General features: G+C 47.1%; 1 protein-coding gene and 1 pseudogene across 1 annotated transcript; both read left to right on the forward strand.

The window, feature by feature from the left end:
* Positions 1–26,983, forward strand: NLRP5 (NLR family pyrin domain containing 5). Its single transcript, XM_045849531.1, has 12 exons — positions 1–64; positions 3,191–3,268; positions 4,714–4,770; positions 5,684–7,283; positions 8,512–8,682; positions 11,162–11,329; positions 15,271–15,441; positions 17,379–17,549; positions 20,773–20,943; positions 21,969–22,139; positions 23,853–24,023; positions 26,185–26,983. The coding sequence occupies exons 1-12, from the start codon at positions 1–3 to the stop codon at positions 26,366–26,368; spliced, it is 3,177 nt and encodes a 1,058-aa protein (XP_045705487.1). The 3' UTR covers positions 26,369–26,983.
* On the forward strand, positions 21,545–21,641 carry LOC123826916 (annotated as a pseudogene).
* Positions 26,984–27,511: the final 528 nt, after the last annotated feature.

The raw sequence follows: 27,511 nt of genomic DNA on the forward strand, positions 1-27,511 counted from the left end.
ATGGACATCTTTCACAAGATGAACCTGCCAGCGCTCTCTGAAAAGGCGAGGGATGAAGTGGAAAGTGAGTGAAGGCATGGCGCCAGTCTAGAGGTGGGAGAAGAGCTGGGAGGGCGGGGGGGCGATCTCAAGGTCCCATGGGAATGGGGAGGGCACCACTGTTCTCTCATTGGGTCCCATCAGAGTGTGAGCCCCAACTCTGAGAAGTGACTCACTGGTTACTCTCTGGCTGGAAATTTGTGTTGTCTCTAGCCTGTGAAACAAAGAAGGAGAAGAAATAGCTAGAAGGACCCTCACTCTACCTGGACAGAATTTGGTTGACATTAGTAGACAGGATTTAGAGTTGTACCTACTAAACTTGCATTCTGGAGTTACCCCTTGTTATACTTGTAACTTGGGGCATGTCCCCTCCTACTCTGACCCTTGGGTTCCATGTCTTGGAACAGAAGCTGTGATACTGCTATGTGCTGTGACAAAGGTTTGGCTTGATAAGATAATGTAGAGAGCCTTGGCTGGTGTGGCTCAGTGGATTGAGTGCCAGCCTGCAACTCAAGGGGTCAAGAGTTCAGCTCCCAGTCAGGGCACATGCCTGGGTTGTGGGCCAGATCCCCAGTAGAGGCCATGAGAGAGGCAACCACACATTGATGTTTCTCTCCCTCTCTTTCTCCCTCCCTTCCCCTCTGTCTAGAAATAAGTAAATCTTTAAAAATAAAAAGAAGATAAACAGAAAGTGGTTAATAACGCTTCCTGTTTACTGACAACACTGTGGTGATTGTACCATGGGTGCCCCCCTTATTTCTCACCCTGAGTAGAGGGATTAAGGTTTGAGGAACGCTTCTAGGGGTTGACCTTACTCAGACCATTGGTGCTGTATTAGAGCGATATACTTAGATCAATAGGTGGATTATCTGGACGTATTTAGGAGAAAGGTAGTAGGAAAAAAAATAGTTATCCTTTTTACCAGGAAGAATTCTCTTCTTCAACTGTGGACCAAAAAACTTAGCAAAGAGTCCCAGATGTGGGCAGGCAGACTGGCCCTGGAGAGCCCAGGTACCACATGCTTCAACATGACTCAGCATCTGTAGCTACAAAGGACATTAAGAGATGCCGTGTCTCCCAAGCTTCAAAAAACAAGCCCTGTGTGGAAAGCTCATTGGTATTATTCACAGGCAATGAGGGTTATAAACATTAAAATGATGGTTGATGTTTACTGAGTTGGTCCCCCAGCTTTGGCTCTATGCTGTCTGTGCCCTGCCATTGAACCTCAGACCTACTTGACGAAATAGGCTCTCCATGGCAGAAGATAAAACACAAGTTGTACCGAGTTCCACAGTTTGACCAAGTTCATGAGCTAATGCCTGACAAAGATGAGGCTTCTCATTAAATATTCATTTAGCATATATTTAAATTTTCTTGTGTCCTGCACCAGAGAGTTTCAGCTTTCAGTGCAGCAGTGAGGAGAAGCATAAAGGGATAATCTTTTTAAATCCTCACCCAAGGAGACATTTATTGATTTTGAGAGAGAGACAGACAGACAGACAGACAGACATCGATGCAAGAGAGAAACTTTGGTTGCCTCCTTTCTGTGCCCTGACCAGGGATTGACCCTGAAACATTTCCATGCGTGGGACAATGCTCCAACCAACTGAGCCACCCAGCTAAGGCAAGAGGTGATTTTTAAAATGGAAGGCGTAGAAAAATATGAAAGTTTCCTATTTCAGACTAGAGGAAAGTGAAGATTAGAATCACTTCCTAGAAGAAGAAGAAAGGTTTAGGCTGAGAGAAAAATGAAGAAAAGAAGTTAGTCAAGCTTCCTGGGCGTGTTGGTGGTGAACACTCTGAGCTAACAGCTTTATGAAGAGTTCAACAAAGAGCCAGAGCAAACCATGCAGACTTGGAGGGAACACGGCAGGAGATGACAGCAGAGAGATGGACTGGCTATCAGACAACAGAGCATCTTGAAAATAATTTTAATAGCAAAGAATAAGCAATTAAATAGCTATAAAGGGGTGGGAGTAGAAAATAATCCAATAGCCATTTCATCATTGCTACTGAAGGGTTGCATGGTCCAGAAGGAGTCATGAATATGTGTAAGGAGGCCCATTGGGAGGCCATGGGAGAGAGAGAAGTGTGGTTTGGACAGGGAGGACAGTGGCAGCTGAAAAGAAAGAAGTAGAAATGGAGCCCTGGTTATTGTGGCTCAGGTGGTTGGAACATCATCCCATGCACTGAGAGGTTGTGGGTTCAATCCCTGATGAGGGCACATACCTGGGTTGCAGTTTGATCCCTGATCTGGGTGTGGGAGGCAATTGATCAATGTTTCTCTCTCATCTTCCCCTCTCCCCCTCTCCTCCTTTCTCCTTCTCCCTCCTTCCCTTCCTCTCTAAAATCAACAAACATGTGCTCAGGTCAGGATTTTTTTTAAAAAAGAAGTAGAAATGAGGAGGACTACATGCAGAGAGAGAATGTGGTACCAAGGATGATATATAAGCTTCTGGCAGGAGAAACTGGGTAGATGGGATTCCATTGCCTCAGGAAATGCTGAAAGAGATGTTTTGCAGCAAGTAGACCAAGGAAGGGGAGACCTCGTGAATTGAAGGTGTAACTATTTGGATAACTCTCAGGCATCTAGTGAGGGGTTCACTAACTAATCTGAAGTTCAAGAACAGTGTTTAGGATGACTCCTGAAGATAAACATTTGGTAACCACAATAAACTGCCCCATTATGTGGCTTACCTCAGACCATACAGCAAAATGAGGACAGAAGTTCAGGCCCTGGCCAGAGAGCTCAGCTGGTTAGAGCATTGTCCCAATACACCAAGGTTGTGGGTTTGATCCCCAGTCAGGCCACGTACAAGACTTGACCAATGAATGCATAAATAAGTGGAACAAATCTCTCTCTCTCTCTCATCAATTTAAAAAAAATAATTATTAAAAGAAGTTTGTTTCCAAGTTCAAAATTGGAGCACTCTTCACGTGGATGTCTGTTGCTTCTCTGTGGTGGTGGTGGTGGTGGTGGTGGTGGTGGTGGTGGTGGTGGTCCCCAAGGCTCTGCCTCCATCCCAGGCTGGTCACAGGATATACTGATTCATCTTGGTTCTCCTCAGTAATCAGGGCAGAGGGTGCCCTCATCCCTGGTCAGGGTCATTGCTGTGACATTGTGGAAACTGTCATCTGCTCTGTGTTGCAGAGTCTTCACTGGCTGAAAGACTAGGAGATTCTACACCCCCAAAGACTGATCCAGGGACCAGCATGGAGGGACTTCCAGGTCAGTGTGGGGCAGGGGTAACACGTTTTCTACCTTTGTCATGGGCCCTGCTGTCCATGGAGCTACTCTCACCAAAAAAGCCCATTCATTTTTTAAGTCAGTTTATTCCTGATTCTTTCTTTACTCTGCCCTCTGCCTAATTTATCAGAAAATCATGAGACCTAGCTCTGAAGTGTGATTCGTTTCTACACGTTCTTTCCCATAGCCTGTGTGTCAGAATCACCACCCTTGACTCACTAACCTGTCTCCACTCTGGTTATGTGAAATCCATTTTCCCCTCAATAAGGACCAAGGTGATCTTTTAAAAATATCCATCTGAGCCCTGAGCATGTAGCTCAGTTGGTTAGAGCTTCATTGCAATAGCCAAGGTTGTTGGTTCGATCCCCAGTCCAAGTACATACAAGAGGCAACCAATGAGTGCATGAATAAATGGAACAACTAATTGTTTCTTTCTCTCTCAAATCAATCAATAATTAAAAAATTGTTTTTTGATTTTCCTTCTGATACTTTTACTCCCCTGCTTAACAATCCTGAAATGGTTTTCCATTGTATCTATGATCAAATACATGATTTTCCTGTAACTGGCGAGTCTAAAACGATCCTTATGACTATTTTTAAAACAGGGCAATTCATTCCCACCTCATCTAAGACAAACTATGTACGTAGCTGCACTTGTAGGCAACCAGTCCTAGTAAGTATACATAGTGGCTATTCTCAGTAAGTGTTAGCTACAGGAGGTTGGAGGCTGTGCTGTTCTTTACCAGATCACCTCATGTGATCTTCAGAGCAACTTAACAGCATGGGAACTATTATCCTTGCTCCTGTGATAAACATACAGAAGCACATAAGCCTGGGGGGTTTTTTCTTTTTTCTTTTATTGTTTTTTTTCCTTATGTAAGCCTGTTGAGTTGTGTAAGTCCTCACCAATAGTGACAAAATTCACATTTAGACCAAGTGTCTGACTCCAGACCCTTAATGTTTTTTAATGTTTAATTGGGTTTTAGAGAGAGAGGAAAGGAGGAAGAGAGATAAACATCCATCTCTTGAGAGGCAACAGATGTTAAGAGGCCTCTCATACATGCCCTGACCCAGAATAGAACTTGCAACCTTTGGGTTTATGGAATGATACTCCAACCCACTGAGCAACACCACCAGGGCTCCAAAGCCTTAGTTTTTAATAACTAGGTTTGACCTCTCATTTCAATGACTTACCCAAAGGTCTCCAAATGACAAAAAACAGAAATAAGACTAGAGCCCAAACCTTCTCATCTTGAACCCAGTGCTCATTTTACATACACTCTGACCCTCTAGTTGAGCCCGTGGCTCCAGACAGGTCAGAAGACAGAATCTGGCATTGCAAACCATGTCTCAGGGACTCTGCTGGTCTGACCTGGGTAATTCACCTAAGTGTGCATGAGTTTACTCTTCTTCCCTCTCTTCTGCAGAAATGTCACAAGATATGGAAAAAAATGGTACCACCACAACAAAGACAAAAGACCAAGGTAAAGAACCTTGATTGATTGATTGATTGATTGATTGATTGATTTTGCCATCTTGGAATGAAGTTGATGGGTGCACTGTCTGAAGAGCATAGATGCCGGGAAAGTCCACTCTCCTTCTATCCATCCTCGTTTGTCTCTGATGTGTCTGTCCCTTCCCTCAGAGCTCTGGGGATCCGCACCACAGGTCCCCAGATGTCTGCTGTCATTATCAGCAGCCTATTTTTGTAAAGGTAAATTTCAAATTCCCAAGTTCATCTTATAGAATTTGGGCACCCAGGACCAGTCCGTTGGGCAGGTGCTAAATAGAGAGACAAGTTGAGTGACTTGTTTATTTTATTATGGATTTTAATCCTTAGCCGAGGTTACTTTTATTGATTTGAGAGAAAGGGAGACAGAAACAGAGAGAGAGAGAGAGAGAGAGAGAGAGATGTGAGAGAGAAACATTGATTGTATACACCCCAACCTAGATGGAACTCTTAACCTAGATATGTGTCCCGATGGGGTGTCAAACCCTCAACCTGTCTGTGTATGGGATGATGCTCCAACCAACGGAGCTACCCAGCCAAGGCATGTATAAGACTGATCTCTCTCTCTCTCCCCCTTCCTCTCCAAAATCAATTTAAAAAAAGAAAATCCTCAGGTGAATATTAAGGAAAAAAAAGAATATAAGGTCTCAGCTATTAGGTTCTGAAAAGAAAGATCAGGTTAAAGGGACAAACAGAGTTACTTGGTAGAAAGTCTGCAAGCCTTTGAGGATGTGATCTTTGAGTGAAGGGATGAGGAATGGAGCTCATCACCAGTAACAGGTTGCTGAAGAGAAACAAAAAGTCTCATACCCATAGAATGTCTGAAATCCAGCCCACCTTCAAACTCTGCCTCCTGCTCTCCCTTTCCCTTCTCTGGCCCCATGTAGACCATGGAGGTGACGAGTGGCTCTACAAACATCATGTGATGGAAAAGTTCGCAGGGACATTGGGTGCCCACCATGGTTTTGAAACCTTTGCCTCTGATTGTCCACAAATGCAAACATTGTTTGGGGTCTTCACGCCAGACCAGAAGGGCTTCCGGCCTCTCACCGTGGTCCTGCACGGAAGACCAGGGGTAGGGAAGTCGACTTTGGCCAGAAGAATCCTGCTGCACTGGGCCCATGGGGAGCTCTACCAGGGCTTGTTCTCCTACATCTTCTTCCTTGATGCCAGAGACATACTGTTGAGGGAGAAAAGCAGTTTTGCAGAGTTAATTTTCAGGGAGTGGCCAGGCTCCTCAGACCCCACGACGAAGATCTTGTCCCAGCCAGAAAAGCTCTTGTTTGTGGTCGATGGTTTTGACGACCTGAACGCTGCCTTCGAAGATACCAACATGCATCTTTGTACCGACTGGACAGAGAAGCAGACGGGGTCCATCCTGATATATAGTCTGCTGAGAAAGGTCCTGTTCCCAGAGTCCTCCCTAATAGTCACCGTCAGAGATGTAGGTGTGGAAAAGCTCAAAGCCATGGTCACCACTCCCCAGTACCTCTTTGTCGAAGGAATCTCGATGGAAAGAAGGATCCAGTTGTTCCTCGAGCACATCAAGAATGAGGACCAAAAAATGCAACTCCTGCACTCAGTGGTAGACAACCACATGTTGATTGATATGTGCAAGGTGTCCACTGTGTGGTCACTCCTCTGTCAGGCTCTCGAGCTGCAGGTGGCATCAGGAAAGAGCCTGCTCCCTACCTGCCAGGTGCTCACAGGCTTGTACACTACCTTTGTGGTGCATCAGCTCACCCCTCGAGATGCCCCAGGGCGTGGTCTCAGTCCGGAGGAAAGAGTCATTCTGAAGGGTTTGTGCCGGATGGCCGTGCAGGGCATCTGGACCATGAAGTTTGTGTTTTACCCCGATGACCTGGCCGTCCACGGACTGACAGAGCTGGAGCTCTCCTCTCTGTTTCGCAGAAACATCCTCCTCCAAGACACCCACGAGGACAGGTGTTTCACATTCCTGCACCCAAGCCTGCAAGAGTTCTGTGCTGCCTTGTACTATGTGCTAGAAGGACTGGAAATGGAGTGGTATCCCCACCCTCTGTATGTGGAGAACATGAAGACGTCGAAGGAGCTCAAACAGGTCAGCTTCAACGTCCACTTGCTCCAGATGAAGCGTTTCTTGTTTGGCCTCATGAACCAAGAGCTGGTGAGGACGCTGAAGGACTTGCTGAGGTGTCCCCTTGCCCTGGTGGTGAGGCGGGTGCTTCTCCACTGGGTCTCTCTGTTGGGTCAACAGGCCAACACCTCCTCGACTCTGGACTTCCTGGACGCCTTCTACTGTCTCTTTGAGACCCAAGATGAAGAGTTTGTCCGTTCTGCATTGAAAGACTTCCAAGAAGTGAGGCTAATGGTGAGCCGGCCGATGGACCTCCTCGTGTCCTCCTTCTGTGTCCAGCATTGCCTGAACCTGCAGAAAATTCGAATGGACGTCAGAGAGATCTTCTCAGAAGACGAGTCTACTGAGGCACAGCTGGTCACTCTGCAAGGGTGAGTGTGTCCCTCTGCAGTGTCTTCCTTTCTGTCTCGAGGGAGGTGTTACTGTGTTGAGGTAATCATGGCTGCAATCAAGCTAATGAACATGGCCATCACTCACCTGGCTCCCGTGTTCCTGTGCGTGTGCGCTGTGAGAACACTCGAGACCTCCCCTCCTAGAAAATTTCAAGTGTGCAACACCCAACTGTTAATGATAGTTGTGCTTTAGCTATCCCTTTCCTGCAGCTGAAACTCTGTGCCCTTTGCCCCATCCTACCCCCACCGCCCATGCCCCACGCCACGCCACACCCCTGCCTCATTGCCACTGGCAACCACCAGGCACCTTCTGCCTCTGTGACTTCGACTGCTTTAGATTCTGTAGGTGAGATCGTGTACATCTTTCTGTATCTGGCTTTTCTCACTCAGCATGATGTCCTCTGCATTTACCGATGTGGTTACAGATGGCAGGCAGCTCCTCCTCTTTTAAGGCTGAATAATATTATCCCATGGGGTGTGCACAACCTTCTCTCTATCCATTCATCCATCCACAGATATTTAACTTGTTTCTGTACCTTGGCTGTTGTGAGTCATAGAGTACAAATAATCTCTTAGGAGCCTGATGTTAAATCTTGCATATAAGTGGGATTATTGGAGTATATGGAAGTTTTTGTTATTATTATTATTATTATTATTAATCTCATTGGAGAATGTTTATTGACTTTTTTTAGAGAGAGAGAGAGAAACATTGATGTGAGAAAAACATTGATCAGTTGCCTCCCGTATGCACCCCGACCAGAAATCAAACCACAACCTAGATATGTGCCCTGACCTGGAATCGAACCCACAGACTTTTGGTGTATGGGATGATGTTACAATCCACTGAGTCACCCAGCCAGGGCTATGTTTAATTCCTTGATAAATCTCCATACTGTTTTCCATAGTGGCTGCGCCATTTTATGTTCAAAGGGGAGCTAGAATTTAAACACAATCTGATGCCACAGCCTGAGTCTCCCAATCATCCTCTCCATACCCCTGGGCACCCAACACTCAGGACACAGAGGGGACAGCAGGAGTGTGCACGTGCAGAGCATGAAGCAACATCCCTGAAGTGTCCTCTGAGCCTCTAAAGCCATCCCTGTCTTGTTCTGATGGCCTGGTCTCTCTTCTCCGACACGGTTGTGGCCAGTGTTCATGATCAAATCCATCCTGTGCAGGCAAGTGTTTCTTTCCTTCTCCGTTGCAGGGTGCAGATCAAGCCCCTGGTGAATGAGTGGTGGAAGAACCTCTGCTCTGTGCTCAGCGCCCAGCCGAGCCTGCAGCAGCTGGACCTCAGCGGCAGCATCCTGAGTGAATGGGCCATGAAGACCCTGTGCGTCAAGCTGAGACAGCCGACCTGTAGAGTCCAGAAGCTGATGTAAGGCCGCTCGGCCCCTCTGTGGGGCTTGTCACAGGTCTCCTTGCCTACCTCCCAAGACCAACCTATAAAATGTATTTGGAAAGGACATGTGCTATGGGAGGTATAGGAACCAAGTTCCCAAAAGCACAGGGTGGGGAGTGACTAAAGACCTTGCGGGTAGGGATTACTGAGGTGGGGGTCGTTTACTCAGGGTTTTGAAGGATAAATAGGATTTTGTTAGTAGGGAAGAAAAGAGGGGAGTTCAATTCAGGCAAGTAAATGATTTACAGAAGCCCTTAAATCACTCCTTAGTGTTTTTTAGGCTAATCCATCAGGTCACAAATATTTGAACGTCTAATAGTTTCTGGGTCTGTTGTAGACCCCAGGGTACTCACCAGGCACCTGCAGTGGGAGATGAAGGGCTCATTGAACTTCAAAGGTTTGATTTAATTTTCCTTTCAAGACCAAGGAAAGCCCATGTGGCAACACAACTAGGTTCCTGGCTGCAAACATCTTACCCTCACTGCTCTTCCTGCTTTTTTTTTTCTTTTAACATTTTATTTATTTAGTTTTAGAGAGAGGAAGTGAGAGAGAAAAAGAGGGAGAAGAAATACTGAAGTGTAGTTGCTTCTCATGTGCCCCCTACTGGGGACCTGGCCTGCAACTCAGGCATGTGCCCTGACTGGGAACTGAACTGCCCACCCCTTGGTTCACAGGCCAGCACCCAATCCACTGAGCCACACCAGCCAGGGCATCTTTCTGCCTTCCTTCAACGGGGCTGTGTCAAGGAGCGTGGTGATCCCAGAATAGCAAACGAGGCCCTTATCATCTTCAGTCCTGCACCTGTCACTGTTACCTGACTGCTTTTCCTCCCCAGTAGCTGTCCCTGTTTTAAACTCCGGTCACACCCTGTGGTTTGTTCTAATCTCAGTTGTCACAGCACTTGTAATACAACAGTGACTCACGTCATGGCAGAGATTTAGGGATCACAAAGGTGATAAGTAAACCCCACCCCCACCCCACACGCCTCTTGAACTTCCGATTTCCCTAGTAAACAGCTCTCAACATCTCACCTATTTTCCATGAAATTATATGCCCATATGGGTGGATGAATTTTTTTAACCCTTTGGGTCATGTTATACGTGCTATTCTGACATTGGACTTTTTTCTTCAACTTGAGCTGTGTGAAGTTCTATTTTTTTTGTTGGGGAGGACATTTAAGATTTTATTTATTGAGAGAGAGGGTAAGGGAGGGAGAAAAAGAGAGAGAAACATCAATGTGTGGTTGCCTCTCACACGCCCCCAACCGGGGACCTGACCCACAACCTAGGCATGTGGCCTGACTGGGAATCAAACCGATGACCCTTTGCAGGCTGGCACTCAATCCACTGAGCTACACCAGCTAGAGCTGGAGTTCTGTTATTAATGGATATACCATAGTTTATTTTTGGGGGGAGACAGTTTATTTTTTTAAGTTTTTATTTTTCAGTTTTTGTTGATATTCAATATTATATTAGTTTTAGGTATACAGCATACCAGTGATTGGACATTTATATAATTTATGAAGTGATCCACCCCCCGATACTTTCAGTACCCACCTGGCACCATACATAGTTATTAGAATATTCCTGACTGTATTTCCTGTGCTGAGTTTGACATCCCCGTGACTGTTCTGTAACTGCCAATCTGTGCTTCTCAATCCCTTCACCTTTTTGCCCAGCCTTCCAACCCGCTTCCCCTCTGGTGACTGTCAAAATGTTCTCTCTATGAGTTAGTCTGACTTTGTTTGTTCATGTATCATATTACATTCTTTTTAACAGGTTTGGTTTTTTTTAAGATTTTATTTATTTCTAGAGAGAGGGGAAGGGAGGGAGAGAAACATCAATGTGTGGTTGCCTCTCACATGGCCCCCACTGGGGACCTGGCTCACAACCCAGGCATGTGCCCTGACTGGGAATCAAACCAGCGACCCTTTGGTTCACAGCCCACGCTCAATCCACTGAGCTACACCAGCCAGGGCCCATATTATATTCTTAAGCATATCCTTTCGTGTGTCTCTGGTGACTGTCTCCTCTGTTAGCTTAAGCTTCAGGAGAACAGAGTATTTGCATTGAAAATACTCTCCTCCCAGTTCCCGCTGCACCACAGGCACTTAAGTATTTGTTGCTTTAAAATTAAATAAATGCACCCTGGCTGGTGTGGCTCAGTGGATTGAGCACCACCCTGTGAACCAAAAAAGTCACCAGTTTGATTCCCAGTCAGGGCACATGCCTGGGTTGTAGGCTGGATCCCCAGTTGGGGACAGGCAAGAGGCAACCAATCAATGTTTCTCTCCCTCTTTTTCTCCTTCCTTTCCTCTCTCTCTAAAATAAATAAAATATTTTTTAAAACATTAAATAAATGCAAATTAACAAAAGATGGAAGTTGGGATGGGAGGGACATGGAAAGAAAACATTACCATGCACCTAATTCACACTCTCTTGTTTCTCTTTCGTAGATTTAAAGGTACGCAGATTACCCTTGGTCTCCATCACCTCTGGAAGACGCTCATCATCAGCCCCAGTATTAAGTACGTAAACTTGGAAAGCACTCACCTGAAGGAGGAAGATTTAAGGATAGCATACGAAGCGCTGAAACACCCTAACTGTGTGTTGGAGTCTTTAAGGTAAGTCCTGACTAAGGTTTTTGCTTTTATGATTGTATGTGGGAGGGCGGTTGTCTTGTTGCTGTCATATTACTCTTACTTTTTATTTTGAAATGATTATTCAGGATGAGTTTCAGAAATATTGCAGAGGGTTGGAAGGATGGCAAAGTCGGGCAACAGAGGGTGGGAATGGTTGTACAGCAACATGTATGTACTTAATGCCACTGAACTCTGCACTTAAAAATGCTTAAAATGGTCCCTTTTATGTTGTGTCTATTTTACCACAAGAAAAAAGTAACTTTTGATGTTTCATAAACATTTTAAAAAATCACAGAGGGGTCGTGGGTTCCCTTCAGCCCATTTCTCCCTGTGGCTGTATCTTATATGACTGTAGTACAATGTCAAAACCAGGACCTCGACAGAGTCACGATGAATGTATGCCCCTCTACGTCATTGTATCACATAAAATGCCAGTGTGTGTGCATTTGTGAGACCACGGTGTGACCAAGATACACAAAGGCCACCCCCTCGTGCTGCACACACACCCCCACCCTACCCCCCCCAACCCCTGCCCATAACATATGTATATGGAATCACACAGCATGTCACAGCCTGAGGGTGCCTTTTTCTTTTAAGATTTTATTTATTTATTTTTAGACAGAGGGAGGGGAAGGAGAAAGAGAGGGAGAGAAGCATCAGTGTGTGGTTGCCTCTCACATGGCTCCCACTGGGGGCCTGGCCTGTAACCCAGGCATGTGCCCTGAGTGGGAATTAAACCAGCAACCACTTGGTTTACAGGTCAGCACTCAGTCCACTGAGCTACACCAGCCAGGGCATGAGGTTGCCTTTTTTTGTTTGTTTTTTATCAGCAGATGTCCTTGAGATCCACCTGACCCATTCTGTGTATCCTTAGCATGTTTTTATTTGTTGATTTTTAGGAGGAGAGAGAGAGGAGAGAGACTGATTTGTTGTCCTACTTATTTATGCACTCATTAGTTGATTCTTGTCTGTGCCCTGACGGGGATTGAACCTGCAACCTTGGCATATGGGAACAACGCTGTAACCAGCTGAGCTACCCAGCTGGGGCTGAGTGTTTCTTTTTATTGCTGGGTGCCATAGGGTGGCAACTATGTACCACGGTCGGTGTCGCCATTCTCCCTTCCAGGGACATTTTGGTCATCCCAGGTTTGGGACTGTGACCACAGTTTTGTACATCCTGGGGCCAGGGTGTTGTCGGTTCGAGTGACCTGGTTTGAAGGCACTGCCGCGCCCAGGGTGTCCTGAGACAGAAGACGAACTCTGTCTCCAGCTTTATTTTCTGACACACACACACAGTGCAGGGAAGCTGTGTAGCTCGCAAGCGTCCCTCTTAAGAACGTAACTCAAGGCAGCCAGCCAGCCAGCCAGCCAGCCAGCCAGCCAGGGCATGATAGGCCTTAAAGAACCCTAGTGCACAGGTGTTTGCCCAGCACAGGTGAGTGTTACAACCATCTCTGGGAATGAAGAGGAAGCAGCTGCTGAGTCTCTCTGGAGCTCCAGCTCAAAAAAAAAATAAAATAAAATAAAATAAAATAGGGAAGAGACACATTGTTAGAAAAGATGAGAGGGAGAGAGGCTACTGGGGACCGAGAGAGCGTGCAAAGTTCTGTGGTGGGAGGTGGCAGCCCTGTTGTGGTGACTCCGAGGACAGGGGTGTTGTTCTGGTTCGCTTTCTGCGGTAGTCCCAGACCTACGCACTGGGTGGAGGGGGACGGGGGATGGTTGATTGGCTCACCTCCAAATGGGAGACAGCTCAGAAAGACAGACCGGCAGATGTAGTAAAGCGTTTTGATTGCAAACTCACTGTGAGGTGCAAACTCAATGTTCTCATGCATTCAGCAAACAGGGAGCTCAGATGATGTTCTTAACGTTATGCGTTGGGTCCCGCGATGTGCAGAATGAGTGGGAGCAGGTTCCTTTTCTCAGGGTGCTCACAGACTCCCATGGGTACACCAAGACCAAGGAACCCCCCAGTTATTCACCATCAACACGTGTGTTTGGAGGACTCCAAAATGTTGGTCTACAATTCAAGAGTCCGTACTTGAAATCGTGGTCTATGCAGAAGTGTATTCCTAGGTCCTGGAACAAATACACACACAAATGCGTAACAGCTCAAAAATAACAGAAGGGTATTTCTTGACTCTACAGAATTAGCCCAAGGGGTTTCAGATGGATGTCCAAGCGAGCAAAGATTCTGCCATTAACACTTCCAAGACCCTGCTGGGCACAGACATTCAGCTTACAGAAGGAGGGGGCGCTCCAAAACCTCCCCTACCCATTCTCCGAGCTAGAACGCAGTCATGTGATCGCTCCTACTGCAAGGAAGGCTGGGAAATGTAGTCCAGCTCTGCCTTCACGTGGAAGCAGGAACAGCTTTGCATAGTTTAAAAAAAAAAAAAACCTACCCAGCTGCGCCAACAGAAGGAATCCTACTGTTTGCAGCAACCTGGGTCGACTGCAAGGGTATCCTGCTGAGTAGGCAAAGCAGACAGAGAAAGACAAATACTGTAGGATATCACTTACACGTGGACTGTAAAATTACTTTTAAAAGGTGAATCTGTGAAAACAGAGTAAAACGCCAGTTACCAGAAGATATTATTTAAGACTACAAACTTGCAACTTATAGACAAGTACCATATTTTGCCGTGTTTAATGCACACCTGTGTCTAGTGTGCAACCCCTTTTTTTGGCCCAAACTTTTAGGGAAAAAAAATCTTTCATTTTAATTTTTTAATTAATTAATTTATTTATTTATATTTAGATACTTCTGGAGGGTTGCATTTTAAAGGGATTTTACCATTTATTTTTTAACATATTATGGTACAAGAAATTTTATGTAACAAATAGTTACCAAACACAAGAACAAATAAAAGGTATTCCAGGTACTACCCCTGTAGAATACACATCCTTATTTTTCCCTCAAAAATTTGGGCAAAAAAAGTGCATATTATATATGGTGAAATACGGCAGATCGTGGGCATACAATGCATGTACTAATGATTATAGACAATGATATTGCATAATAGACACCAAACTTGCTAAGAGACTTGCTCATTTATTTATTTAGGTACTCAAGTATGTGTTCATTTACATAAATTTTGGGGAGAAATCTTTGCCTGAAGCTGAATATACTATACAAATATGTATCGGTATTTAGACCTGTCTTTAAATATATGATACAAATATGTATTGGCATTTAGACCTGGCATTAAAGACCTATATGTTCTATAAGCAAAAGGATATAAAAGTTTTGTATTAAGATTAAGCCACTCTACTAACTTAAAAAAAATAAAAATAAAGGCAGTAAAGTGTTTGCCTAATGGAAAGCAAGCAACTCAAGAGAGCTGGAGGAGGGCTTCCTGGAGGAAGGGTTTCCCTGGGCTTTCTTTGCAGAGAAAATCACTGCCTGTTCTCCTAAGGGACTGGGTCATGGTTATTCCCACCACAAGAAAGAAATGGCAACTATGTGATCTGATAGAGTGGTAACTATTTCTACAATGGCAATTATATTACCATCGCTAAATATATCAAACCCCCATGTTTATACATTACACTTACGGTTTTGTATGTCATAGATGGAGTGTTTGCAGGGGACCAATGCTGTGAATAAAATCATGCTGGAGAGAGGGAGAGGGGTGAGGTGGGGCGGGCAGGGTTGAAGGTAATGAGACAGGCTTGCTTGGAAGAAGGAAGATTCAGGAGTTCTGAACAAGAGCCTAAACTGCATAAAGACTTCGGCCTGGGGACGAGCAAGGATGCTACAAATAGAGGAACAGCAGGTGCTCAGACCCAGAAGCCACAACAGCCAGGGTCCAGGCGCCAGCCAGAGGGGGTGATGGGAGACGCTGGTTTGCAGGGAGTGGGGGAAGCTGGGTTGCCTTGGGGACAGACGAGGGTGTGATTCACTGGAGCTGTGTCTGCAGGTTAGATCACTGCGGATTAACCCACCCCTGCTGCCAGCTGCTCTCCCAAATCCTGCTGACCTCCACCAGTCTGAGATGTCTGAGCCTCGCTGGAAATAAGGTGGCAGGCCTGGGCGTCTTGTCTCTCTGCGAGGCCATGAAGGTCTCCCAGTGTTCCCTGCAGAGGCTGATGTGAGTGGGGCTCCCTTTCACGGGGGCTGTTTGGTCTGAACTGAGGCCAACCACGTACTGGGGAAGGGAGGGGAGGGGAGGGGAGGAGGGGGGCAGGGAGGAAGAGGGGAACTGGCTGATGCATAAGCCAAGAATTGCAGTGGGAGTTCAGATCTCATGGGAATAGAGACCCAATAAGCAACACCTGTGTCTTCGCAGAGTTATAGACTCGAAGAGAAGATGGTGGTTACTTAGGGCTGGGGGGCGGGGAGGGGGCAGGGGCAGTGGGTGGCACATGAAGAGATGTTGATCAAAGGGTACGAACTTCCAGTCATAAGATGAGTAAATTCTGGGTGTTTACAATGCTGTGTGGTATACTTGAAAATTTCACCAATGCTGAAACCCCAGGGAGGCAAAGGCTTGTGGTTAGACCTGCTGGCTGGGCTAAGGGTTCTGTTCCCCATTAACACCATCTTCACAAACAACCTAGAAGGTAGGAATTGCTTCCCTGCCATTCGCTGACGTAGAAAGCCAGCTCCAGCAGAAGGAGGGAGGTCTCTTGTCCAAGGTCACACAGGGAGTGCAGGGCACAGCCAAAGCAGGAGCTTCTGCTTGAGCCCTCAAGAACGGATCCATTCCCCGGAGCTGTCTGTCCTCCAACCTGGGCAAGGTGGTTTCTCCACACCGCTTCCAAAGTATGTAACATGCCTTCTTCAGCAGGAGTTCAGTTCTAAAGCCTTAGCAAAAGTTGAAAAGCAAATAATAACACAGAGTACCCTTTGTAGAAGGTAATAGTAGGAGCAAGATATCTTCTCTTCATTAGTCTTTAAAGGAGGAAAACAAAACACACACGCACACACACACACACACACACACACACACACTTTTTATCCTCCCTCTTAGGTTCCAGGTCTGGGGCCTGCAAATTAAACTGATAATACACAAATTAGCAAGAGAAAAGGCATGCAAATTTTATCGATATTAATTTTGTAAGTATGTGAGGATGTCCCAGAAAGGAAGTAAGAAACCCAAGGAGAGGGTAGACTCAGGAACTTATATACCATTTTAACAAAAAGCAATAAATTATGGAGAAGTAATTAGACAAAGAAAAGGGGATGGGGGCTTCTAGGGCTGATAAGTTGTGGGAACATGACTAGGACATATATGGGGAGAATTAAAGGTAGATAAGGATTAAATGAAGACTCCTCTCTATTGCTGGTGATAAGGGCCATTGTTCTCCCCTGGTACAAGAGAGGGGGACACTTGCACAAGAGAAATCTTTGCCACACTTTTAGGCAGGTGGTGGGGAAGGCAGACAGTTCTTATTGTTTCTGCTTTTTCTCAGTTGCCATTAGCTGAAAATAATCCAAAAGTGGCATATTTTGGGGTGTCTTCTTGAAGTCCAACCCAACCAGCATCCCTTTGTCAAAACAGATCACTATCAATAAATAACACAGAGGGTGTGCTTTAAGCACGTTAGATGGGTTCGTTTATTTCACTTTGCCCCCAGGCCACAACAGAGGGTGTGATAAACCCTGACTTTCAAAGTCTGATTGCTTCCTAAGCTTTGAAAAATGGACGGGTGACCTCGTTTACGTCTGAGGGTCACAACGTGTTGAATGTAGGTTCCCCTAAAGAGCAAGGTCACTTGTCTTGGCAAAAGCCTTGCCCTGTAGTGCAAGTGGGAGCAGAAACAACCAGATGAGTGAGCAGAGTCACGAGGCCTCTGGGTTTCCCATTGTAGGCCCCGCAGGTCTAACCCGCCACCACGCTCAGCCCTCTTGTTGGACGGAAGCGTTGCAGTTGAGTGCCTGAGGTAAACACAGACACGATGTGACATCGCCGTATGTCTGTGAGGGCATGCCAGCCATGGGAGTGACATTTCTCTCCTCTTGCATGGAAGCAAGGCATGTGATGCACGGACCTCCTCATTTCTTTTCTGGGCTGTCTTCTTGCAGACTAGGGAACTGCAGTCTCACAGCCGCCAATTGCTGGGACCTGGCCTCAGTGCTCTGCTGCAACCAGAGACTGACACACCTGGACCTGTCCGCCAACACACTGGTGGCAGAAGGTGTGACTGCATTGTGTCGACCCTTAAAGCTTGTCACCTGTGCTCTACAGAGGCTGAGGTGAGTCAAATGCACTCCCCTGTGAGGACTTGGTGGCTTTGTGGTAAATGGCATGTGACTGTCTCAAAAGAGTGGGGAGGGAGCAAATGCTCAGGAGGAGGTGCCTGCCACGTGACCCATCGTGTCCCTACGAATCACCTCCTAGAGTTCACACTCCCTTGGAAAATTCTCTCTGTGTGTTTACATTTGCTTGTGGTGGAAAGTTGTTTGTCCAAATACAGTCGATTGTCACGATGTGTGGTATTCACATTCTGTAAAGTCAGAGAGAACATTGAATTACTGAGAGTGGACCCTGATACCCTGGGAAAACACGGGGTTCAATTCCTATTGCCAAGGTCATGACATTTTCATCCATGGATCCATAGCTAACCTTGTTGGGGGTGGTTTTGGTTTAAAACCCCATATTGAATACGTATTGCGGATTCATTAATATTGAACTTGTGGTCAAGAGTGGTATGAATCGTGCCTGAACAAAGCCTATGCTATACGTGTTTTTTCTCCTTAAAACACATCCCAGTTTTCTTGTTTAACTTTATTTTTATTGTTGACACTATTACAGATGTTCCCATTCCCCACCCCTCACCGTTGCCCGTCTCCACCCAGCGCCCGTCTCCACCTAGCACCCGACTCCCTTCCCTCTGGCCATCACCACGCAGCTGTCTGTGTCTATGGGTCAAGCATATATTCTCTTTGGCTAATCCCTTCACCTACCTTCTCCCAGTCTCCCCTCCCCTGCTTCCCTCTGACAGCTGTCAGTCTGCTCCATGTGTCCACGCCTCTGTTTCTATTTTGTTCATTCGATTCCACATATAAATGAGATCATGGGTTGTTTGTCTTTCTCTAACTGGCTTATTTCACTTAGCGTAATTATTTCCAGGCCCATCCATGTTATCGCAAAATGTAAGAGTTTCTTCTTTTTTTACAAGCCGTGTAGCATTCCCACCGTGTGAATGCACCACAGCATTTTTAGCCACTCAGCTCCTGATGGGCACCTGGGCTGCTTCCAGAGCTTTACAATAGCCAAGCTCTGGAAACACCCTAGCTTTCTTGTGCTCAACACACTAGACCACACTTCAGCTCCACATCTTAAACAATGAAGCCACAAACCCCCCAAAACCACAGAGACACAGAAAATGTGGCATTCTCTGAAAGGACGTTTGTTCACTGCAGGAGGAGAACTGGACGTGAGTTCAACCTTAGCTGGGAACATGAGTGACAGGCAGCTCCCATTTTTCTGCGTGTGTCCATCAAGGACTGTGAGCACCATGAGTATTGATGGGGGGACAGTCACCCGTAAATTTGAGTGAGAAGGCAAACTCCCAAATACAGAACTCGTGACTATACAGGTCGGCTGTATTTATGGAGCCCCTACTTTGGGTGCACGCTCTTAGCTGCTAGTGATAGGGAGATGAAAGATGGATGGGGTCCCTATTTTTTTGCACGGCTTAAATTCTGATAGAGGTGAATTGAATGGTAAGTCAGTGAGGTTTTTGAACAGTGACACAGAGCCAATGGCCACACAGTGTGTGTGTGGCCAGAAGGACACTATTGTATGGTAAGGTGCCCCTAGGGCTATTTTAACAAGTGCCTCCTTGTGTGGCTAAATTGACTCTCTATCCCAAATATTTTTTTTAACAAAGTGGTTCTTTTTTTTTTTAAGATTTTATTTATTTATTTTTAGAGAGGGAAGGGAGGGAGAGAGAGAGAGAGAGAGAGAAACATCAATGTGAGGTTGCTGGGGGTTATGGCCTGCAACCCATGCATGTACCCTGGCTGGGAATTGAACCTGGGACACTTTGGTTCCCAGCCCGCGCTCAATCCACTGAATTACTCCAGCCAGGGCTCCAAATCTTTTTCATTCTTTACCTGAGGCTATGTTTATTGATTTGAGAAGTGGGGGAGGGGAAAAAGAGAAAGATATCTGTCAGTTGCCTCCCCCACACACCCGGACTGGGGATCAAACCCGCAACCTTTCACTGTATGGGGCAATGCTCCAACCAACTGAGGCGTCCAGCCAGGGTTATACCAAATCTCTGGTTGATGGTAAGAATGAGAGATTTTTGTTGTTCTTCTTCCGTACTGTCAGCTTGCTTCGTGGAATCACTTTGCTTTCTGTCATTCCATCTTGTTGACCTCTGATTCCACAGGAGCGAAAAATATACGAGTTCATGGTAGACCTACAACCAGAAATTCTGCTAAAGAATAGAACTTTAATGCACATGTCTATGACCTTTAGCATTCTAAGGGCCCCTGGTAACTCGGCAATGGGGACATCCCGAGTACAGTAGATGGAATGATAGAACGATCTGACCCCTCCTCCAAAGTTGTCCGTGTCCTAATCCTTGGAACCTGTGAGTAGAGGACCTTCCGTGGCAAAAGCGACTTTGCAGATGTGGAAAGATGTCGAGATGGGGAGGTGACCCCGAGTCATCTGCCTGGGCCCAGTGTCATCACGAGGGTTCTTAGAAGGGAAGGAAGGAGCCCAGAGACTCAGAGGAGATTCGATAATGAGGGTCCATGTGGTGAGGCTGCGGGCCCAGGACCAGGCACGGAGGAATCTGGGCAGCTTGTAGACGCTGGAAAAGGCAGGGAGCTAGTTCTTCCCTGGAGTCTCCGGAAGGAACAGGGTCCCACTGACAGTGAGGCTCTGGCCTCCAGAGCTGCGGGACGACGTGTGTGACTTAAGGCATGTGGTTTGTGACCACGGCAACAGGCAACTCATACCTTGAGTTGGAAAGAAAATGGGAAAGAGAGGGTCGAAGCGTCCAGCACTCAGGTTAGGCATTGTGCTGAGAACATCCGGGTCATCTTGTCACCTATGCTAGATGATCTTCTTAGATACCAGCACAATCTCCTCCCAAATGAGGAGCAAGAGAGGCTAAGAGAAGCAGCTGAGCCCTGCTGGGTAGCACAGTTGGTTGGAGTGTCGTTTTCTTCACCAAAACGTTGTGGGTTTGATTCTTGGTCAGGGCACAGACCTGGGTCTTGTGTTTGAGCCCCCGTCAGGGTGGGTACGGGAGACGACCAGTCAATGTCTCTCTCCCTCTTCCCCTCTCTCTGCCTTCCTCTCTCTCTCAAGTCAGTAAACATCCTTGAGTAAGGATTTCTTTTTCGTTTTTTATTTTAATTGTTGTTCAAGGATTTCTTTTTTTAAAGTGGCTTCCCCAAGGGGACACTGAGTCAGGTGTGTGTCCACTCTCTCTCCCTTGCCTGTGCCCTGCAGGCTCAGAGAATGCAACCTGGACATCCTGGGCTGCAGCTTCCTTGCCCTCACCCTAACGAGCAACCGTCACCTGACGCACCTGAGCCTCAGCGTGAACCCCTTGGGAGATGATGGCATCAACCTTCTGTGTGAGGTCCTGGTGGAAACATCCTGTCACCTCCAAGACCTGGAGTGAGTCTCCCCTGGTTGTGGGGTGTGGGGTTGCCTCTACCAGCATGGGGGCTGAGGTTCCTGGATTGTCAGGAGCTAGGAGTAGTGGGCCTGGAACCTAAATGGAAGCTCCAGGGTCCTTGGAGCCTCATGGTCTCCAGTGGACACTGTGTGTAAGTTGAAGTGTTGGACAGGACAGTGAGTGTGGGAAGGACAGAAATTATTCTGAACAGGATCCATGGAGTTGGAGGTTGCTGTGAATCTCCGAAACCTGTGCACTGCTCCTTTTACCTCTCTGCATGTCTCTCCCTCTCCCTTTCTTGGTCTCTGTCTCTCTCTCTCTGTCTCTGTCTCTCTCTCTCTCTCTATATACACACACACACACACACACACACACACACACTTCTATCACTCTCTCCATATATATATACATGTATATATATATATATATGTAGACATATATATACCTTTGTGTCTCTACAATTATCTCTCTATACATATCTTTCTCTGTCTCTCTCTCTCTGTCTCTCTCTCCCTATTTATATATCTACAAATCTGTCTATATATTTCTGTCTATTTCTCTATACATATCTATCTATCTCTCATATATAGCTATCTTTCAATCACTTCTTGGCTTTTTGGCTAAAAATCAAGTATAGTATCTGTTCTTATCAGTTTAATATATATATGTGTGTATATATATTTATATCTGTCTCTATATATGTATTTAAATTTATCTTTTTATATTTGTTTCTCTCTATATATATATATACCTCTACCTCCCTCTCATATATTTATATATATATATACACACACATATATAAATCTATCTCTATATTTCCCTGTATCTTTGTCTCTCTATACATATCTGTCTCTCTCTCTCTATATATATATATATAAATCTGTCTCTCTATATCTCTGTCTCTGTCTCTGTCTCTCCATATATATCTGCCTCTCTGTCTTTCTATATCTCTCTCTGTCTCTGTATGTATCTGTCTCTTGCTCTGTCTCCACGCACACACACACATACATGTGTCCTTTTGCAGGCTGATGAAATGCTGCCTCACAGCCGCCTGCTGCAAAAGCCTGTGCACCGTGATCACCCGGAGCAAGCACCTGAGGAGCCTGGACCTTGCCGCCAATGCCCTGGGTGATGTGGGGGTGGCAGCCCTGTGTGAGGGACTGAAGCAAAGGACAACAGGTCTGAAGAGACTCGGGTAGGCCCCCAGGGTCGCCTCCTGGAGGGCTGAGCACAGAGGGAGGGGAACCCGAGCACGAGGTTGCTGGAATGGAGACCAGGATCTGAGTCCCACGATTCCAGGAACTCAGGACCTTCTTGGCCTAAGGGCCGAGTGGGGCGAGGCTGCGACCTGTGGAAGGAGGGGGATGGCAGGGGCTTGGGAGCATTGTCTGGAGGTCACAAGCCCTCCATACATGCTCATCAGAAGAGTTGGGTGCTCGGCAGGGTGCCAACTGGTGGCAGGACCAAGGTGCATAGGTTTTGGCATTGCAGAATACACAGTTTAAAAGGAGAGAAGGGCCAGAAAGGCAGTGGGGACACTGGCAGTTCTCAAACCAAGTGTCAGCCTCAGGGTTGCCCAGGAGGCTTGTGGAAAAAATGGTTCTGTTACACTTGGTGGAATATTACGTGGCCATGAAAAAGGAATGGAGTGCTAACACAGGCTACAGCATAGATGAACCTTGAGAACATGATGAGGCAGAATTCCCAATTCAGAATTCCCAAATACACCAAATCCACAGGAATCAGGACATCTACAACTTCTAGACCCACCAGCTAGTTTAAACTACCTACCTACCTGGTGGTGAACTAGTTATACCAAGTTATCGGTTTTAACATTCCACCCCCATGTACCCCAACATACATGTCTAAAATACACAGGGTCTGGCAGAAGTGAGACTTGCTTGAGTGCAGTTGGTATGATAATAACATGGTGTAATAATTTATACTTTTAATTTGAACATTTCACCTAAGAGGTCATATGATGTGCTTGAGTGTGATATTATGTTACAGAATGGCACGCTTATGATTTTGTAATTTAAACAGGGGGTGTTATTTGTACCAGACCCTGTATGAGAACCCTGTTACAATTTACAATACTGTTATCACACCTAACGATGCTCTTTGGTGTCTCCATGCTGAGGGTAAAATCCTAAACCCTTCATGGGACCCCAAAATACCCAGCCTCCCCTCACACCGCTGTCTCCGATCCACTCCAGACACCCTGTCGACATAGGTGTCCACTCCCTCCTTCCACGAGGACATGGGACACTGCATTTCCTAAGCACACCACTCCTTCCTGCCCCCTGCCCACTGAGCACACTTCCTCTCCACTCTCCAGTTTTAGGTGAAAGGTCCTGCACTTTCTCGGCAAGTCTTTCTCTGTGTTCCCTGTTTTGTGTCCTAGTTATAGACACTCTCACCCTTTACCTTCCTTTCTTTGCACAACTATGAGTCATCAGCAGCTATCGGCATGAGAACCAGAAGTGGTGTCTGGAAACTCCTTAGAAATGCACTTTTTTTTTTTTTGGTCCCTCCCCAGAACTGCTGAGTCCAAAACTCTAGGAGTGGAGCCCACAGTTCCCCTTTTTCTTGTTTAGCCTTACCCAAGGATGTATGTGTGTTGATTTTGGGGGGAGAGAGGAAGGGGGAGAGAGAGAAATACCAACTGGTTGCGTCCCCTAGGTGCCCCAACTGGGGACTGAACCCACAACCCAGGCATGTGTCCTGACTGGGAATAGAACCCACAACCTTTTGGTGTATGGGACGATGCTCCAACCAACTGAGCCACCCAGCTTGGGTGCCCCTGTTCTTTTTTTTTTTTTAACAATGAGGATGGAAGTCAATTGGGTTGAAGGAAGAAAGATCAATTTTTGATCTTTGGGGATGTTTTGGGGCCCCCTCCCTGCAGGTTGGAGGCATGTGGATTGACGTCTGACTGCTGTGGGGTCCTGGCCTCGGCTCTCGTCTCCAACCAGCACCTCAGCAGCCTGAACCTCATGCGGAATAATTTCACTCCTGAGGGAATAAAGAAGCTGTGCTCAGCCTTCGAACACCCCATGTCTAATCTACAAGTTATTGGGTGAGTCCTGGCAGTTGTCTTCTCAGACACAAACCTTCTCTTACATGCTAGTTGGCAAAGAAGGGGGTTATCAGAGAAAGTAAGATCATGGCAAAGTTGGTGGATCTTTATCCAACCAAATATCCGCTGCATTCCAGTCACTGGGCTGGGTGCTGGGGACCCAGGGATGATGGGAGATAGAGGCAAGGCACCAATACCACAAAGGTTACTCTGGGGTGGGTTTGGGAAGAGTGGAAAGACAACATACAAATGAAATGTTTCTATCCCCCAAAAAACTAAAAAATAGAATTGCTATCTGAGCCAACAATTCCACATCTGGGTATGTAATTAAAAGTATGGCCCTGGCTGGTGTGGCTCAGTGGATTGAGCGCCGGTCTGCGAAGCATAGGTCATCGGTTTGATTCTCACTCAGGGCACATGCCTGGGTTGCATGCCAGGTCCCCAGTGGGGGGCGCTAAAGAGGCAACCACACATTGAGAGATGTTTCTCTCCCTCTCTCCCTCCTCCTCTTTCCCTCTCTAAAAATAAATAAATAAAATCTTTTTTTAAAAAAGTATGGAAAGCAGGACCTCAGAGAGACTTGCATACCTGTGTTCCACAGCAGCCTTATTCACAATAGCCGTGAGGTGGAAGCAACCCTGTGTCCATTGTCAGGTGAACGGAAAAACAAAATGTGGTCCGTTGACAAAGTGGAATATTTAGTATTCAGCTCTACAAGGAAGGAGATTCTGACACCTACTATGATGTGGATGAACCGTAGAGACATTATACTGAGTGAAATAAGCCAGACACAAAAAGACAAAAATAGTGCATAATTCTACTTAGTGTGAGGTACCTAGACTGGTCCAATCCATAGACAGAAAGTAGAATGGGGTGGGGTGGGGGTGCCCTGGGACAACTAAAAAGAAGAGGACTGTGTCGTTTACTGGGCACATAGTGGTATATTCTTTAATTGTATTTATTTTTAGAGAGGGGGATGAAGGGAGAAAGAGACAGAAACATAGATGTATGAGAGATACATAATCAGTTGCCTCTAGCTCGCCCTCAACTGGAGACCTGGCCTGCAACCCAGGCATGTGCCCTGACTGGGAATCGAACCAGCGACCTTTTGGTTCACAAGCTGGCACTCAGTCCACCCAGCCACAGCAGCCAGGGCATAGGCACATAGTTTTAGCTGAGGACGAAGAAAAGAGTTAAGTGGATAGACAGTGGTGATGGTCACACAACAACGTGCATGTGCTTCGCGCCCCCAAATGGTTCGCTGAGACGTGACTACAGTGGACAGTCCTCTGGGGCTGGCTGTGACGTATTTATAGCAAGAGCAAACTTGCCCAGCTGAGCAGCTGTCCTCTCCGCTGTGGCCCTGCTCCCTGATCTATCCCGGAGTCAGGTTTCAGCTGATGAATGTCAAGAGCAGCCCGCAAAAGAGTGGTTGTAGTGCGGGATCTGAGTGGGAGGCAGGAGGGAAAGGAAGACAGGAGGTGAGCGGTGGGTTCGAGAACACGGCTCAGTAGACTTGGGGTCTCGATGTGGTGAGAGGGAGAGGGAGAGAGAGAGAGTGAGCTCACAGCAAGGACTTCAATTCAGCTGGAGAGGCGGCAGATTCGGGTTGGAGGAGAGAGAGCATCGGTATCAGGATGGAGGAAGCAGCCCAGCCATAGGCAAAATCAGCTCTTGACGAACAGGCTCCCCAGAGAAACAGAAGTCACCCCTGGAGTTTCCTAATTGCCATTTTGGGGGCCTGTTCCCTCCCCTTCCTCCCCTCCCCCCCCCCCAGGTATCTATGTGATTACCTGTTTCCTCGTCCTCTTCTGAATTACAAGCTGTGTGAGGGCGGGGGCATCACCGTGTTCGTCGCTGTGCCTCCAAACCCTGTAGCAGGACCTGGCACAACGTTGGTTCCCGAGAAGGACACGGTGACTCGGTGACTCGGCCAGGCCTGCCCCGTAGGTTTGCGGCCAGGGGCCGATTCCTGTAAAAGACAGAGACTTGACTTCTGTTCTCTGGGGAGCATACCAACGTCCTCCACAGACAAGAGGTTTCAGATCCTTGATGGGAGGCTCCCAGGAATCTGGAGGGAGGGAGAAGAGTAGGAAGCACATTCCTGGAGTCATGAGCCCTTTTTGTGTGCCCCCCCCACCCCCCGCCCATTCCCTGCCAGGCTGTGGAAGTGGCAATATCCTGGTCCGACAAGAAAACTGCTGGAGAAGGTCCAGGCACTGAAGCCCCACATGGTGATTGGCGATGACTGGTATTCCTTCGACGAGGACGACCGGTACTGGTGGAAAACCGAAGCCAGGAAACCCCGCCCACCTGCTCTGGGTGGCGGAGGAACCTCGACCTGAAGGCCGTCTGCTCCCAGTACGCTGTGCCCCAAAGGGGGGCGCTCCTCCTCGGAAGCGGAAACAGATGTCTGATTGTCACAAAGCCCCCCGCTGGCGGTGACCCTGTGTGTCCTTTGTACCTTGGTTCATATGGTGGCCTCAGACGTAGGCTGCAAGTCGCAGGACCCAAGTCGCTGCAAAATGTCTGTCCTACCTCTCAGATGACGTCCAATAAACACTGAGCATTTGCAGAGGTGTGAAGCGTCCTTCTTGCTCAAGAGCGGAGGTGGCAGGACGTAGGAATTTTGACAACACGACTCCAGTGGTGGTAAAAATAAACCTTTAACGAGTACCCATCTGAATGTCTAAGAAGGATGTGGCAAGTCCTGGCCGGGTGGCTCTGCTGGTTAATTTGTTGCCCTGGTCACCAAAAGGTGACAGGTTTGATCCCTGGTCAGGGAACACACCTAGGTGGCAGGTTCAATCCCCAGCCGGGAGGATTGTCTGCGGGAGGCAACAGATCTCTCTCTCTCTCTCTCTCTCTCTCCCTCCCTCTCTTCCCCCCTTTCTCTCCTTCTACCCTCCTTTCCTCTTTCTCTAAAATCAGTCATAAAAATCCTCGTGTGAGGATGTTAAAAGACAGAAATGAGCTACAAAACCACAAAAAGACCTGAAGGAACCACAGATGCATGTGACTGAGGGAAGGAAACCCACGTGAAAGGCCCCACACCACATGAGTCCAATTCCGACATTCCAGAAGAGGCAAACCCATGGGTAACAGCAAATCCTGTTATCTTGTAATAAATATTTTCACTAATTCACATATGCTGTGCTGTTCTCAAGAATTCAGATGGTGGCAGGAGACACCAGCCTTTTTCTAGAGACCCCCTCCCCACCAAGCTTCCCCCCACCCCCAGGAAGCTCCAGAACAAGAAGCCTCACCTCCCAGGGTTGCAGGGAGTGGTTCTGCCCTGCATGCCTCAGCTCAGTCGACACACAGAGGCCGTGGGTACATTGCTCTGGACGCATCCACAGCAGCACAAGGGGCCAAGGAAAGGGAGGGGCCGCTGAGGTCCAGGAGCAGGGGGTCCAGAGGGAGGGAGCTGCTGAGCTAGATGGGGTTCTGGGCAGTATTTTCATCCCGTGGTGACGGCCACCCTCCAC

This window comes from Phyllostomus hastatus, unplaced genomic scaffold (assembly GCF_019186645.2).
Source record: "Phyllostomus hastatus isolate PE091 unplaced genomic scaffold, TTU_PhHast_1.1 phas_contig_133, whole genome shotgun sequence".
Taxonomy (NCBI): Eukaryota; Metazoa; Chordata; class Mammalia; order Chiroptera; family Phyllostomidae; genus Phyllostomus; species Phyllostomus hastatus.

Bases quoted from the DNA above. Each gene is read 5' to 3' on its own strand.
- NLRP5 (XM_045849531.1), top strand. From the start codon at position 1: ATGGACATCTTTCACAAGATGAACCTGCCAGCGCTCTCTGAAAAGGCG. The intron at 4,771-5,683 runs GTAAAGAACCTT...GGCCCCATGTAG, and splicing joins AACAAAGACAAAAGACCAAG to ACCATGGAGGTGACGAGTGG. The intron at 24,024-26,184 runs GTGAGTCCTGGC...ATTCCCTGCCAG, and splicing joins TCTAATCTACAAGTTATTGG to GCTGTGGAAGTGGCAATATC.